Source organism: Mustela lutreola, chromosome 2, assembly GCF_030435805.1.
Source record: "Mustela lutreola isolate mMusLut2 chromosome 2, mMusLut2.pri, whole genome shotgun sequence".
Taxonomy (NCBI): Eukaryota; Metazoa; Chordata; class Mammalia; order Carnivora; family Mustelidae; genus Mustela; species Mustela lutreola.
In genome coordinates, this window is record NC_081291.1 from 52,324,492 (window position 1) to 52,340,111 (window position 15,620).

Sequence of the window (15,620 nt, forward strand, 5' to 3'; positions counted from 1 at the left end):
ACGTTGTTCTAGTAGACTGATGTTGCCACACGAATGAATATAAGCTTTTTAGGGAAGGGTTAGGGTGATGCAGGAAGAATTATAAGCAATATTAATTTATTTAACTATTTTGGAAATAAAACCCCCCAAATAATGCCTGAACCTAAAAGGTATGTAAAAATGGCCAAAAATATTTTAAAATAATAGATGTAAAGATCATTTGTAGCTTTTTCCTCATAACATGAATGCTTTCAGCAGGACAGTAAATTACAAACCATTTCAAATCATGTTAAGGCAGATGATCAATCTGGTTGCATTTGTAACTACTCCTGGGAAAGTAATTGTGTAGAAGCTGTTCTTCCCAGCTATTTGGTCAGTTGGTCCAAGAAAGGGCCTCCTGGAGTCAGCAGGTGGGGAGCTTGGCCTTGCCTGTCACTGCTCATTCTGCTGGCCCTCTGTGACGGAAGCCGACACGGAACCCTGGCCCTTGTTGACATCACTGATGCACACCCACTGCCCGTCAACGGACTCCTTCCACAGGGTCACCTGCAAGCCAGCACATGGAGCCTGTTACAAGTCTGCACCCCTCCTTCTGCTGTCCTCACCTTCCCAGGTCCCGCATCAAAGGCCATGACTCAAGCTTGTGAGTCAACAAAAGTCCCCACAGATTGAAAGAGTAGGGAGAGTGACCTCACCAACAGTGACAAAGGGTGTTCCTGACTTAGACCCTCCTTACAGGAAGAACAACTATTCATGAACAGGAAACTACTGAGGGAATCCTAAAGACAGAGTGAGGCTGAAGCACCACCCTCCGCCATCAAGACCAAGACACTGTCCCAGAAGCTTGTGTGGGAAGTCTACATGCCGATTGCATGGCCCGCCACCCAAGCCAGCATAGCACCATGTCCAACCTGTGGTTCCTTCAGAAGGTAAAGAGCACGGAGGTGACATCCAGTTATCCAGCGTTTTGTTACTTTGTGGGAGCCCAGACTCTGGGTTCGCCCCATGGGGACTACAGGCACATTTGTGGGGGCATATTTGGGAATCTGAGTGTGACTAAGTGGGGAGAGTTTCCAGGAACTGGCACTGGGATATTAGCAGACAAGGCAGAAAAGCCAAGTCACGCCCCCCCTACCTGCCTTTGGTGCCTCACATCCAGAAAACTTGTTCAGGTAAATCTGAGAGGTCCCTAAAGTTGGGCTGCCCAGGTAGCAGAGTTGAGTCATAGTCTAGCTAGGTGAAGAGTGGCCCCCCCAGACCCACCTGACAGCAAGGGCTACAACACCTGGAAATTGCAGGACCCTGCAACTCTAGCAGGCAGAGGAGGTAGATGGGGGGTGGGCAGAGCTGGTGATCCTCACAGCAAAAGCCAATGGCCTTATTTCACCAGGAAACAGGCTTGAGTCAAGAGCACAGAAAAAAATGTAAGTGACTCCCACTGTGCCAGGGCAGGAAATCTATCGAAGCAGAGCATGTAGGAAGCTGCAGAGCCCACCCAACAGCCCTCCTTCCCATGGCACTAGAACAGCTTCCTGTGGCACTAGAATAGAGTGCAGAGCAGTTGGCTTTCTGTCTACAGAGCAAAACGGATGGCCTCACCTAACTAGGATATTCAGTCTTCACTCGTGCCTAATTTGGGTCTCTAAAGGACAAGCTGTGCAGGCTCTGGGTCCTGTCCTGCTGCCCCACCAAGACTGTGAAGACTCAGAGACTCACCTGTTGCTGAGTAGAGAGTCTAGTCCTGGCTGTATAGGAAGCCTAGCCAGAGAATCCAGGCAACAGTGAAGCCCATCCTCCAGCCTCAGGTGAAGATCACAGAAAACCATGGAAATATGTAACCCCAAAGGAAACTAATAAAACTCTGACTAAAGAAATAAAGATCTGTAAACTGTGGGACAAAGTATTCAGAATAATCTTCCAGTTTAGTGAACTACAAGCACATGTAAGATAACTAAATGAAATTAGGTTCAACAAAAATAGACACCATTAAAAAACAATAAAACGGGCCCCTGGATGGCTCAGTGGGTTAAGCCTCTGCCTTTGGCTCAAGTCATGATCTCAGGGTCCTGGGATTGAGACCCACATTGGGCTCTCTGCTTCCCCTTCTTTCTCTGCCTGCATTTCCGCCTGCTTGTGATCTCTCTCTGTCAAATAAAATAACAACAAAAAAACAAACACCAGAAACCCTAGAACTGAAAAACATAGTAACTGAAAAATGTAGCAGAGCTTCAAAAGCAGAATGGACCATGCAGAAGAAATCAGAGCAACCTGGAGGACAGGACATTGGAAATTGCCCAGAGGAAGAAAAATCGTAAAGACTGAAATGGGATATAATCAGAAGAAGCAATATTTTGCATTAGGAGAATTCCAAAAGATGAGAAAGAGACATAAAATATATTTCAAGCAATGAGGCCTGCAAACTTCCCAAACATGGGGAGAGAAACAGACCTCTAGATCCAGGAGGCCCTAAAAAGACTGAACTGAACAGGGTTATGAACACACGATATTTTGTCAAAAGCAAAGAATTTTAAATGCAGCTACAGAAAAAAGTTACATACAAGGGAACCCCCAGATAAGACTATGAACAGATTTCTCAATACAAGCTTTTCAGTCCAGGAAAAAAAAAAAGGGATGACATGTTCAAAATACTGGAAGAAAAAACTCCCATCAACCATGACTACTACACCAGGCAAGTGTCCTTCAGAAATGAAGACGAGATGGACGTTCTTAAACAAAACCTGAGAGAACTCCATCACAGATTTCACCTGCCATAAGAGAAATGCTACTGGGAGTTCTTTGAGTAGAAATTTAACATTGTACAAGTGGGTTGTAAAAAACTCACTGGTAATGATAAATACATAAGGCTGGATTCTGTAATATGGTGACTGTGGTATGTAATTCACTTACAACTCCTTTACAAGTTAAAATATGTAGTAAAAAATAACCATACCTTAGTTACACATGATAAAATATATACATTGTAACATCACTAACCTAACATGTAAGGGGGAGGAGAAGTAAAAGTAAAGATGAGGAATTCTATTGAAGTTAAGATGTTTTGTGTTAGTCCTACAGCCATAAAGGAAAAACCTGTAGCAATTAGACAAAAGAACATGACAAGTCAAAGCATACGTTATCAAACACAAAAAAAGACAGGATAAGAAACAATTAACAATGGATCAAAAAAACAACCAGAAAACAATGATAATATAGCAAATGTGTAAGGCCTTACTTACTTTTCAAATGCAAAACTCTCCACTCAAGAAAACAAATGCCTGAATGAATACAAAAACCAAGATCCAGGGGCGCCTGGGTGGCTGAGTGGGTTAAAGCCTCTGCCTTTGGCTCAGGTCATGATCCCAGGGTCCTGGGATCGAGCCCTGCATTGGGAATCTCCGCTCAGCAGGAAGCCTGCTTCTTTCTCTCCCTCTGACTGCCTCTCTGCCTACTTGTGATCTCTGTCAAATAAATAAAATCTTTAAAAAACAAAACAAAACAAGATCCAACAATATGCTTCATACAAGAGATTCCTCAGGTCTTCAAGACAAACAGAAACTAAGAAGGCATGGAGAAAGACATTTCAAGCAAATGGTAATCACAAAGAAAGCAGGGGTGGCTATACTTCTATCACACAAAATAGGCTAAAAATAGCAAAAAGAGACAGAGGTCAAACACATCAAGAAAATGTAACAATTCTAACAACTAAACAGAGTAATAAAAAAATTAGTTGGGGACTTTAATACTCTCAACAATGGACAGATCATCCAGACAATAATAAAAAGTAGAGTGGACCTGAACAACAGTATAGACCAAACGGGCCCAACATATATAGAACCTTCTGATAGCAGAATCAGAAGTGCATGTGGAACATTTTCTGTATTTACACCACAAAACAAGTCTTAGCAAATTAAAAACTAAAATCGAACTAAGTATCTTCTCTAACCATAACCATATGAAACTAGAAATCAAGAGGACTGAGAAATTCACAAATACATGCAAATCAAATACTCTCTTAAACCAAAACAAAGAAGAAATGAAATGGTTTGAAATGAAAATAGAAACCCAATATACCAAAACTTATAGGATAAAGCAAAAACAGTTCTTAGAAGTTTACAGCAGTAAATGCCTACATTAAGAAGCAAGATCTAGGGGCACCTGGGTGGCTCAGTGGGTTAAACCTCTGCCTCCGGCTCAGGTCATGATCCCAGGGTCCTGGACTCAAGCCCCACATCGGGCTCTCTGCTCAGTGCGGAGCCTGCTTCCCCGCCTCTGCCTACTTGTGATCTCTGTCAAATAAATAAAATCTTAAAAAAAAAAAAAAGAAGAAGCAAGATCTATACCAAATAAATAACCTAACTCTCTGCCTTGGGGAATAAGAAAAAGGATAAACTTCACCCAAGCAGAAGGAAGGAAATAAATATCAGAACAGAAATAAATTAAACAGAACAGGAAAACAGAAAATATTAACCAAAGGAGTTGGTTATTTGACAAGATAAAACTGATACAACTTTGGCTAAACTAACCAAAGAAGAAAAAAAAATGGACCCAGGGGTGCCTGGGTGGCTCAGTCAGTTAAGCATCTGCCTTCAGCTCTGGACCCAATTCCCAGGATCAAGCCCCACATCAGGCTCCCTGCTCAGCGGGGAGCCTGTATCTCCCTTTGCCCCGCCCTCAACTTGTGCTTGTGCTCTCTCCCCCTCAAATAAAATCAATCTTAAAAAAAAAATAAAACAAAACCCCAAAATAAAATTATAAAAAGGAAACAATATTATAATTATTACAGCACTATAAAGAAAAGTTAAGGTATTACTATGATACAATTATGTCAACCATTTGGACCTAGAAACAAAATGGAAAAACTCTTAGAAACCTGGAACATCAAGGACTGAATCAGGAAGAAATAAAATCTGAATAAAAAATTTTACTTTTGTGGGGCGCCTGGGTGGCTCAGTGGGTTAAGGCCTCTGCTTACGGCTCGGGTCATGATCCCAGGGTCCTGGGATCGAGCCCCACATCGGGTTCTCTGCTCAGCGGGGAGCCTGCTTCCTCCTCTCTCTCTATCTCTCTGGCTATTTGTGATCTGTCTGTCAAATAAATAAATCTTTAAAAAAAAAAAAAAAATTTTACTTTTGTAAAAATTAGTTTCTGAAATAGTAAGGAGAATGAACCAATAATCAAAAAATCTCCTAGTATGAAAAAGCCCAGGACCAGATGGCTTCACAGTGAATTTAACCAAACATTTAAGGAATTAATATCAATCCTCAAAAAAAAAAAAAAAAAAAAAATGGAAACACACACACTTTATTGGGCTAACATTGCCCCGATACCAAAGCCAGAAAAGGATACTACCATAACAGAAAACTATGGACAAATAACCGTGATGAATATAGATGTAACCTGAATTTGGCAGTGTGTTAAAAGGATCATTGGGCATGATCAAGCAGGATTCATACCTGGAATGCAAGGATGATTCAACATATGCAAATCAATCAATGTGATGTCTCACAACAGTGAAGAATCCTTCATCTCAGTAGATGCAGAGAAAGCATTTTACAACACTCAACATTTGTTCGTGATAACTCTTAAAGGCTATATATGCTAAGCCCACAGCTAACTTAATTCTTTTCAACACAGTATTGGAAGTCCTTGCCAGAGCAGTCAGGCAAGAAGAAAAAAAAGGCATCAAAACTGGTAAGGAAAAACTGAAACTGTCTCTATAAATGACACGATTTTATATACAGAAAATCCTAAAGATTTCATCAAAAAGCTTAGATTGAAATAAAGCTTCAGGATACAAAATTAACATACAAAAATCAGTAGCATTTCTATACACCCAGAATGAATCATCTAAAAAAGAAAATGATCCTTATAATAGCATCAAAAACAATAAAATACTTATGAATGAACTTAACCAAGGAGGTGAAGATCTCTACTCTGAAAACTCAGTGATGAAAGAAACTGAAGGCACAAATAAATGAAAAGGTATCTTATTCATAGATTAGAAGAATTAACATTGTTAAAATGTCAATACTACCAAAAGCCATATATAGATTCAATGTAATTCCTATCAGGATTCCAATGGCAGTTTTTACAAAAGTAGAAAAAAAAGTCCTAAAATTTATATGGAACAACAAAAGACCCCAAATGTCCAAAGCAACCTTGAGAAAGAACAAAGTGGGAGGCATTATACTTTTTTTTTTTTTTTTTAAAGATTTTATTTATTTATCAGAGAGAGAGAGGGGGAGAGAGCAAGCACAGGCAGACAGAATGGCAGGCAGAGGGAGAAGCAGGCTCCCTGCTGAGCAAGGAGCCCGATGTGGGACTCGATCCCAGGACGCTGGGATCATGACCCGAGCCGAAGGCAGCTGCTTAACCAACTGAGCCACCCAGGCGTCCCGGCATTATACTTTTTTAAGCTACAAAGTGATAGTAATCAAAATGGTATGGTAGGGCATAAAAAGACAGATCAATGGGACAGAATCATAAGCCCAGAAATAAGACCAAGCATATATGGTTAACTAATAATTGGCAGGGGATCCAAGAATACTCAGTGGAGAAAGGACAGTCTCTCTAATAAATGGTGGTGGAGAAACTGGGTATTAGCATGTAAAAGAATAAAACTTAGACCCTTATCTTATACCACTCACAAAAATTAACTTGAAGTGAATTAAACCATGATACTCCTAGAAGAAAATACAAAAAACAAGCTCTTTGGCATGGGTCTTGATTTTTTGGATGTGACACCTAAAGCATAAACAACAAAATATAAACAAGTGGGACAGCTTTAAACTAAAAAGCTTCTGCACATCAGAACAACATCGTGAAAAGACAACCTACAGACTGGGAAAAATATTTGTAGATCATACATCAGATAAGGAGTTAATATCCAAAATATCCAAAGAACTCCTAAAAATCAATACCAGAAAACTAACTAATTGGATGAAAAAACGGGCAAAAGACTGCACTAGAACATTTCTCCAAAAAAGATCTACAAAGGCCAAAAGATACGTGAGAAGATGCCCAACATAACTCATCACTGGGGAAATGCAAATCAAAACCACAGTAAGATATCACCTCATACATGTTAGAATGGCCATCAAAAAAGACAAAAACACAAGTGCTAGCAAGTATGTGGGGAAAATGGAACCCTTGCACATGGATGGTGGGACTGTGAATTGGTTCAGCTGCTATGGAAAACAGTATGGAGGATCCTCCACAGAATCAAACACAGAACTATATGATCCAGTAATTTGACTTCTGGGTATTTATCTGAAGAAAACGAAAACACTATCTTGAAAAATATCTACACCTCATTTTGCTGTAGCATTATTTACAACAGCCAAGACATGGAAACAACCTGTCTAATGACAGAAGAATGGATAAAGAAGCCACAGTACATACATACAATGGAATGTTATTCAACCATGTAAAAGTAAGGAAATTCTGTTATTTGTGACACTGTGGGTGGACTTTGAAGGCATTATGCTAAGTGAAAGAAAGACCAATACTATATGATCTCAGTTATATGGAGAATCTAAAAACAAAAAACACCCACAAAAGACCCCAAACCAGTCACAAAAGAATTCAGTTTGTTGTTACTGAACTTGTGAGTGGAGGGTCGAAAGGTACACACTGTAGTTTTAAGATACAGAGGTACTAGGGATGTAAGGATGATATAGCTCACACTGCTGTATGGTCTACGTGAAAACTGTGAGAGACTAATCCTGAGTGTTCTTATCAAAAAAGGAAAAACCTTTTTTTTTGCTTTCTCTTTTATTGTATCTATATGAAATGATGGATGCTAAACTTACTGTGCTGATCATTTCACAGTGTATCTAAGTCAAACCATTATGCTATACACTTTCAACTTACGATGTGCGTCTATTATACTTCAATAAAACTGGAAAAAGAACACCTTAGAAAGTAAGAAAAACAGAGGGAGCAGTGCTGTAATAATGTTACAACATGAAAAGACAGTAGTAATAATAATAATGTGAACATAGATACTGTTTTGACCAAGCTGCTGTAGCTTCTGTGAGAGGATAGGGGGAAGAGAATTGTGGTTCTCAAAGTGTGGTCTCCAGACCAGGCCATCTGCAGTGACCAGGAGATTGTGAAAACTAAAAATTCGCCCAGAGCCACTGGTTCAAAAGCTCTGGGGGTGGGCTTGGCAATCCATGTGTTAACAAGTTTAATACTAAAAAGTCTGAGAAGTGTGCTAGAGGAAGATGACAGATGAGTAAGTATGTTATTTTTACACTGAAGTAAATGGCAGAAGAACAGCTAAGCATTGAAAAGGTTTGTTCCTAGAGAATGAAAATTAGGAGTCTGCATTAAAAAATCATAACCTAATAAAAACTACCTTAAGCTATGTACATGTATTCAATTAAAAAAAAAAATCTTAAGAATTCCTGCTTTAGAGACCAACTATTTACTACACATGCACTGTGCAGAATGCTCTAGACTGAAAACATACTGAGTCCTTTAGTGAAGAAATACTGTGCGGAGAGCAATAGAGCTGAGCTTTTTGTAGGAAACAAGCTGATAAAGAAGAGTAAGAAGCATAAAAGATTAATGACAACAGACAACAAATGTGGAACGTCCAACCAGGCACTTGCCTACTTGCTTCTTACTGCCTTGTAAGCCCTATGGTAGGGCTCCTCAGTGAAGTCAGGGTCTGTTGGCCTGTCCTGAGTGCTACCAAACCTGGGGTCTAGTCCTGTCTCTGCCACTTACTAGAAATAAAGAGGGTTAGATTAGTTTTCTTTGAGGGTCACTCCGGCTCTAAAACTCTATGGCTTTGAGATGGGGCCTGCTAGATCTTTCTGGGACTGCTACACATGAACAGGAACGCAGGCTGGATAGAAACTGCCTACAGAGGGTCTCAAAAGGGGTATTATTTGTACACCCATGTGCACAGCATTACTGACAAGAGCCAAAGGTGGAAGCACCTCAGTGTCCTTCAGTATATGTGTGGGTAGATAAAATGTGGTACAATACAATATGCAGTCTTAAAAAGGCAAGAAATAGACACATGGTATAACACAGGTGAAGACACTATAGGATTCCACTTATATGTGGTCCCTAGAGCAGTCAAATTCACAGAGACAGGAAGTAGGATGCTGCTTACCAGGGGCTGTGGTGGGGTGGTAGGCGGTAGTGTTCAGTGAGGACAGAGTTTCAGCTAGGAAAGATGCAAACAGTTCCAGAGGTGCATGGGCGTGATGGGTGCCCAATAACGTGAAGGTACTACAAAGCTGTACACTTAAAAATACTTAAGATGGGGAACTTTCTATGTATTTTGCCACAATTAAAAAGAAAAAAAAGCTGCCTTCAGAAAAGTAGTAACAAGCTAGTGCCATCTCCCTAGCTGACCTCTCCTCTCAGGCAGAGAATCTGTAACTTCATACAGTAGGTTTCGATGCAGGAGTCAGGATTTTTCAAGTGCATCTGCTTTGTTGCTATATTGTTCTGAGCTACTTGTTGTCTCCTCATCCCTTCCTTTGTATGGCTCGTAGCACAGTAGGAAGAGGTAGAGTGGGTGAATAATAATGCCCATGAATTATACTGATTTTTAGAAATATGCCTCTTAGGTGTCTGACAAAAACCTTCCAATCTTTTTCTTTATTTGATTTTTTTTTTTTTTAATCTATTAACTTCAGAGCAGTGCTAACTGAATGTCACATGCAAACAAGGTGGTCAGATGGTTAAGGCGATGGACGACCAGGACAGTGGCTTTGGATTTAACTCAGGCCTGATTATGGACTCTGTCACCTAAGAGCTTTGTGACCCCTATCCAAGTCTACCTACCACTGTCAGCTTCTTTCTATTTGTAAAAGGGCGACAGACAACCTTGGGGCTAGGGGTGGGGGATTAAGATTTAATGATGTAATTATGGGATGTGTTCAAAACACTGTCCTCACTAAGGCTCCTTCCAAGCCTGTCATTACGTGGAGAATCCAACTGCACTAGAAGTGGGCACAGTAAACACAAACAGGGCCCTGTCCACCACATCATGGAAATGGAGTGTACCTTATTGTCTCCGCCCGAGACAGCCAGGATGTTGGCTGTGATGGACCAGCTCACATGCCACACGACATCATTGAACTTGTGCAACAGTTTGGGTGACCATGTATTGCCTGAGGTGTCATCACAAGTCCAGATGAACACACGACCATCCTGGGAAAAGACAGGCTAGAATAAGGGAAGGTAAAGCAGGGATCTTGAACTGGGGATATCCTTTCCATCTAAAGCCATACTGGACTTATACAGGATTGGGGTGAGGGATTCAGCCCAATGCGCAGCCAAAGCACTCTTAGGTGTGGATAGCTCTGATAGACAATTTCTAGCCCAGCATTATCCCTTTACCCCAGAAGCACATTTCACATGGATCGAGTCTCTCGGGTTCTCGTGCTCGTATTGCTAACTCTAAAATTCTCTCTGGGTCTGCCTCATGTCTGCCAAGTTACCTCCTTGTTTTGGGCTCCCTCTGGCTCTGATTTTCTCAACCAAATAGGTATAATAGCTGTCTATAAACCAAAGATAGAGAATGAGAGGAGACAAGTTGAAAAAGTCTTTCTCAAATTTAGAACCAAACTTAACAGGTTCAAATGAAGCCTGGCTAACCTTTGTCTATGGTGGGGTTTGCACAGAAGTAAAGGCTTGTCCTTGGTCTTTCCTTTGTGATCTGTCTGTGAAGACTGAATAAGTAGGTAAACCCAAGATCCTAGAACTTCTGACTGCTCCTGGTCTCTGCTTGGGAACACTCTCAGAATGCACCTGGGTAGCTCTAATTCCCAGGTGCATAATGCTGAGAAATTGGTCCTGAGTTTGGCCTACCTCATGGCTCAGTCGAGGCAACCCCCTTGTGCCTTCTGATCAAGCCTTCGGCATAGGATGACCTACCTCCTACCTCCAAAGCACTCTCCTACTTGCATTGGTCCCAAGGTGCCTGTTGCCCTGCTCTTACCTTTTTAGACTTTACCTTAAGGGGACTGTAAGGTTTGATGGGACTTACTCAGAGATTATACAACACGGGAGGCTCTCATGGATCTGAGCTGACCTGGGAGCAACTGGCGATGGTGCTGGTGGGCAGGCCAATGGAGGGGGCCCAGGCCACATCTCGAACCCAGTCACTGTGCGCTTCTAGCTTCTGTTCCTCCTTCCACTGGCCGTCCTCCTCCTCCCTAACAGGAGAGACAAAAGGGAGAATGCAGCAGTAGGTAGCAACCCTGCTGTGTTTCCCACACTCCACTGTACCCCCACCCTGTGGGCTCTGCAGGGGCCAAAAAGCTATTCCATCTTTCTGATTTCATTCATTAACCGTGCAGATTTTTACTCAGTTCCCCAGCTATAAAAGACTCTTCCAAGAAATGCTCTGTTCCCCCACAGCCAATGGCTCTGGCAGCTGGGAATTAGGTGAAGAATTAAAGTGTTTGAGCAAGGCCAAGTTGTTTTTCAAGGGTGTCCTCTGACATACTAAAAACAGTATTCTACGGGCAGGCTGGGAAAAGGTGATCCTGTTTCTTGGGAACAGTGGCTGAGTCACAGTAGGTAGTAGGGTAGGTAGTAGGTAAGAAGTGTCCCCTTGGGCATAAGTCCAGCAACCCCACTTACTTCCACAGTTTGATGAGGTTGTCACAGCCGCCTGATGCAAACTTCTTGATGTAGTTGGGCTTTTGCCCTGATGGCTGGTCTATTAGGCTTCCAGGTACAACAGCAGGGGCCCAACTGACAGCATTGCAGCCAATCTGTAAAGAGGGGGGTTGGGGTAACTGCCCTTTGCCTTGTGACAGAACACTGCTTCTGCAGACCCAAAGCTGCAGTGTATTTCCCCTTCAAGTCCTGGGACAGGATTATGTAGGACAGCTATTTTGATGAATTAAGGCTTAGCTTTTCAAGGAGTCCTACCAGTGCCTGTATTTTTCAGCAATATATGTTTAAAGTAGGAGTTAGGGACTCCCAGGAATTTAAGAAACAGAACATTTTCAAAAACATGAAGGGAGGCAAAGTTTAATGAATTACTCTAAAGCACTCCTGTAACCACTACCAGTTCAAGATTATCAAGTTGCTACTTACCTAAGAAGGCCTCTCATCATGTCCCACCTGAATCATAGCCCTTCCTCCTTGGTACTATTTTCCTAACTTCTGATTCCTTCCTTTTTCTCTATAGTTTTGTCACCCAAATATGCATCCTTAGGTACTACAATTTAGTCTTGCCATTTCAACTGTTTTAAGTCTTTTTACATCTCATTATTTATAGATTCCCCCTCTGGGTTTTTTTTTCCCCCCTTAAAATCTTTTTGTTGAAGAAAGACTAGTCTCTGACCTACACACTCTCAGGCTGATTTGCTATTTCATACTCAGACCTCTGAATTCCTTTGAGTTCCTGAAAATTGTCAGCTGGATCCCAGACTGGATCAGACTCAAGTCTGACCCCTTTGTTAAGATTACAGGCAGTAAAGTATTTTTTCACTGGGAGACAATAACGTCAAGTTGTCTTTTTATATTGATAGCACCTGTCAACAATTTACACCTCTTTTAAGTCACTGGACATTACAAAATGGTGATACTGCATTCATTTCTTTGTTATTATATATAATAATCTAGACAGAGAAATTCCCCTCATTAATATTTGGCTCCCCATAGGTACAGGTCAGGAAGGAAAGGCAGGATAAATGCTTTACACTTTATTAACTGGTTCCTTGCCATTCTTTAAGGGTGACTGATTCTTTTATTTTTTAAAAGATTTTATTTGAGAGAGAGAGAGAAAGTGAGAGAGAACACAAGCAGGGGAGAGGAAGAAGCAGACACCCCACTGAGCAGAGAGCCCAACGAGGGACTTGATCCCAAGACCCTGGGAACATGACCTGAGCTGACGGCGGATGCTTCACTGACTGAGCCACCCAGGTGCCCCTGATCCACTCTCTTACGTATCACCATGAACTCATGGATTTAAGTTATTTGTTGGATTTCAGTTCACTGCAATTATTTTCATTAGAAATTTCTGACACCTAAACTGCAGTGTGTGTTCAAATTGGCTCCTTCAATAACGCTGGTATGTCAAAGTAGGTCTTCGATCATTTCTGCTGGATATGACAAAATGTTTCAGGCTCATCTTGTATGTATTCGGCCTCAGACCTAAGATTAGCCACTTCCTCAAGAAATAGGGTATCTTGAGGGTGCTACACACACACACATTTATTTAATTTATTTATTTAGCACATGCAAGTGGGGCAACAGCGAGAGAGAGAGAGAATCTCAAGCAGACTCTGCAGAGCACAGAGCCCGATGTAGGGCTCAATCTCACTACTCTGAGATCATGACCTGAACTGAAATCAAGACTCTTGATGCTAACCAACTGGGCCACCCGGTGCGCTGTGCCCACTTTTTGATCAGTGGTCTGCTACCTTAACAGAGCATATGGCCAGTATATCCTATCCTCTGCCTTATAACCCTCATTTAGTCTTAGTTCTCTACAGTTAACTGCATTTGATATCTTCCTAGTCATTTTGTTGTCTGAAGCTTATTCTCTAGCAGATACCTCAGGAATGGCTAATGGAAACAACAGTCCTTGAGTTCCTGCAGAGCAGTAATAGTCTTATGTTCTTTCTACTCCACAATTAAATTTCTAAGAACAGCTCTGAGGCATTACTAACATTCACTGCTCATAAACTACAAAATCTGATGGGCTCTGACACACCTAGGTATACCCTGTGAAACTACCATGGAGCTGGTCTTGGTCTATGTTCTCTTTCCTTTTTCTGTGTCTCCTTCCTACTCCCTGTTGACTTCACTCCCAGTTTTTCTTCACAAGAGGCCCTGTCGTGGAAGTGAGACTTAGCGGGTTATGAGGGTCAGATCTCTACAAGACCCTTTAATCCTTCTTAGGCTGGGCAGCTTGCATTCACCTGGTATAATATAGTACAAAACCCCTCCTGGTGAGTTCTCCAAATATAATATAGATAGCCAGTAAGCATGTGAAAATGTGCCCAACATTAGTTATTAAAGAAACATAAAAATTGAAGCCACAATGAAGTACCACTTCACAAATACCTGAATGGCTAGAACGGCAACAAAAAAAGATGTTAGGAGTTGGCAAGGATGTGGAGAAACTGAAACCCTTATACATTGCTGGAAGCCATGTGAAATGGTACAGTTAACTTGGAAAAGTTTAGTAGTACCTCAAAAAGTTAGAGACTTTCCATCTGACTTAGTAATTTTTAAAAAAAGATTTTTTTTATTTATTTGAGAGAGAGAGAGCATGAGCAGGGGGGAGGAGGCAGAAGGAGAGGGAGAAGCAGATCCTCTGCTCAGTGGGGACCCTAATGTGGGGCTTGATCCCAGGACCTTGAGATCATTATCTGAGCCCAAGGCAGATGCTTAACCGAATGAACCACCCAGGCGTCCCTGACTTAGTAATTCCACTCCAAGGCATTACCCAAGAAAATGAAAAACATTATGTTCACAGGCGCACCGGGGTGGCTCAGTTGTTAAGCATCTGCCTTTGGCTCAGGTCAAGATCCCAGGGTCCCAGGATCGAGCCCCACATCAGGCTCCCTGCTCTGCGGTAGTCTGCTTCTCCCTCTCCCACTTCCCCTGTTTGTGTTCCCTTCCCCCTGCTTGTGTTCCCTCTCTTGCTGTCTCTCTCTGTCAAACAAACAAATGAATAAAATCTTAAAAAACAAACAAACATATACTCAGAAAAAGACATGAATCTTCATAGCAGCATTATTCATAATGGCTGAAGATGTCCATTAACTTATAAATGGCTCAACAAGGTATGTAAATTCACATGCTAGACTATCATACAGCCATAAAAATGTATAAAGTACTAATACATACTACGACATGAAGCCTGAAAACATGTTAAGTGAAAGAAGCCAGTCACAAAAGGCCATATACAGGCATACTTCATTCAAGTGTGCTTCACTTCATCAAACTTCAGTTACTCTTTTACAGACTAAAGGTGTGTGGCAACATTGTGTCAAACATGTCTATTGATGCCATTTTCCCAACAGCATTTTGCTTACTTTGACTCTGCCACATTTTGTTAATTCTCACAGTATTTCAAGTTTTTTCATGATTATATTCATTATATGGTGATCAGCAATCTTTGATGTTACTAGTGCAATTGTTTTGGGCTGCCATAAATTATGCCCATATAAAATGGCAAGCTTGGGACGCCTGGGTGGCTCAGTTGGTTGGACGACTGCCTTCAGCTCAGGTCATGATCCTGGAGTCCTGGGATCGAGTCCCGCATCAGGCTCCCAGCTCCATGGGGAGTCTGCTTCTCTCTCTGACCTTCTCCTCGTTAATGCTCTCTCTCACTGTCTCTCTCTCAAGTAAATAAATAAAATCTTTAAAAAAATAAAAAAAATAAAATAAAAATAAAATAAAATGGCAAGCTTATTTGATAAATGTGTGTGTTCTGACTGCTCCACTGACTGACTGTCCCACCATCTCTTGCCCTCTCCTTCAGTCTCCCTATTCCCTAAAACACAATATTGAAATTAGGTCAATTAATAACCCTACAGTGGGCTCTAAGTGTTCAAGTAAAAGAAGAGTACCACATCTCTCACTTTAAATCAAAAGCTAGAAATGATTTAGCTTAGCAAGAAAGATAGGTCATAAGCTGAGAC

The 15,620-nt window shown here is 41.4% G+C and overlaps 1 protein-coding gene across 1 annotated transcript in view; it reads right to left on the reverse strand.

Annotated features, from left to right (window-relative positions):
* Window positions 1-79: 79 nt before the first annotated feature.
* Window positions 80-15,620, reverse strand: part of SEC13 (SEC13 homolog, nuclear pore and COPII coat complex component) — a 34,249-nt gene continuing 18,708 nt past the window's right edge. The window contains exons 6-9 of the mRNA XM_059161724.1: window positions 11,596-11,729; window positions 11,042-11,165; window positions 10,012-10,158; window positions 80-525 (exon numbers count right to left, since the gene is read on the reverse strand). Coding sequence (XP_059017707.1) covers window positions 412-525; window positions 10,012-10,158; window positions 11,042-11,165; window positions 11,596-11,729 — 519 coding nt within the window. The 3' untranslated portion in view covers window positions 80-411. The remainder of the gene's footprint in view (window positions 526-10,011; window positions 10,159-11,041; window positions 11,166-11,595; window positions 11,730-15,620) is intronic.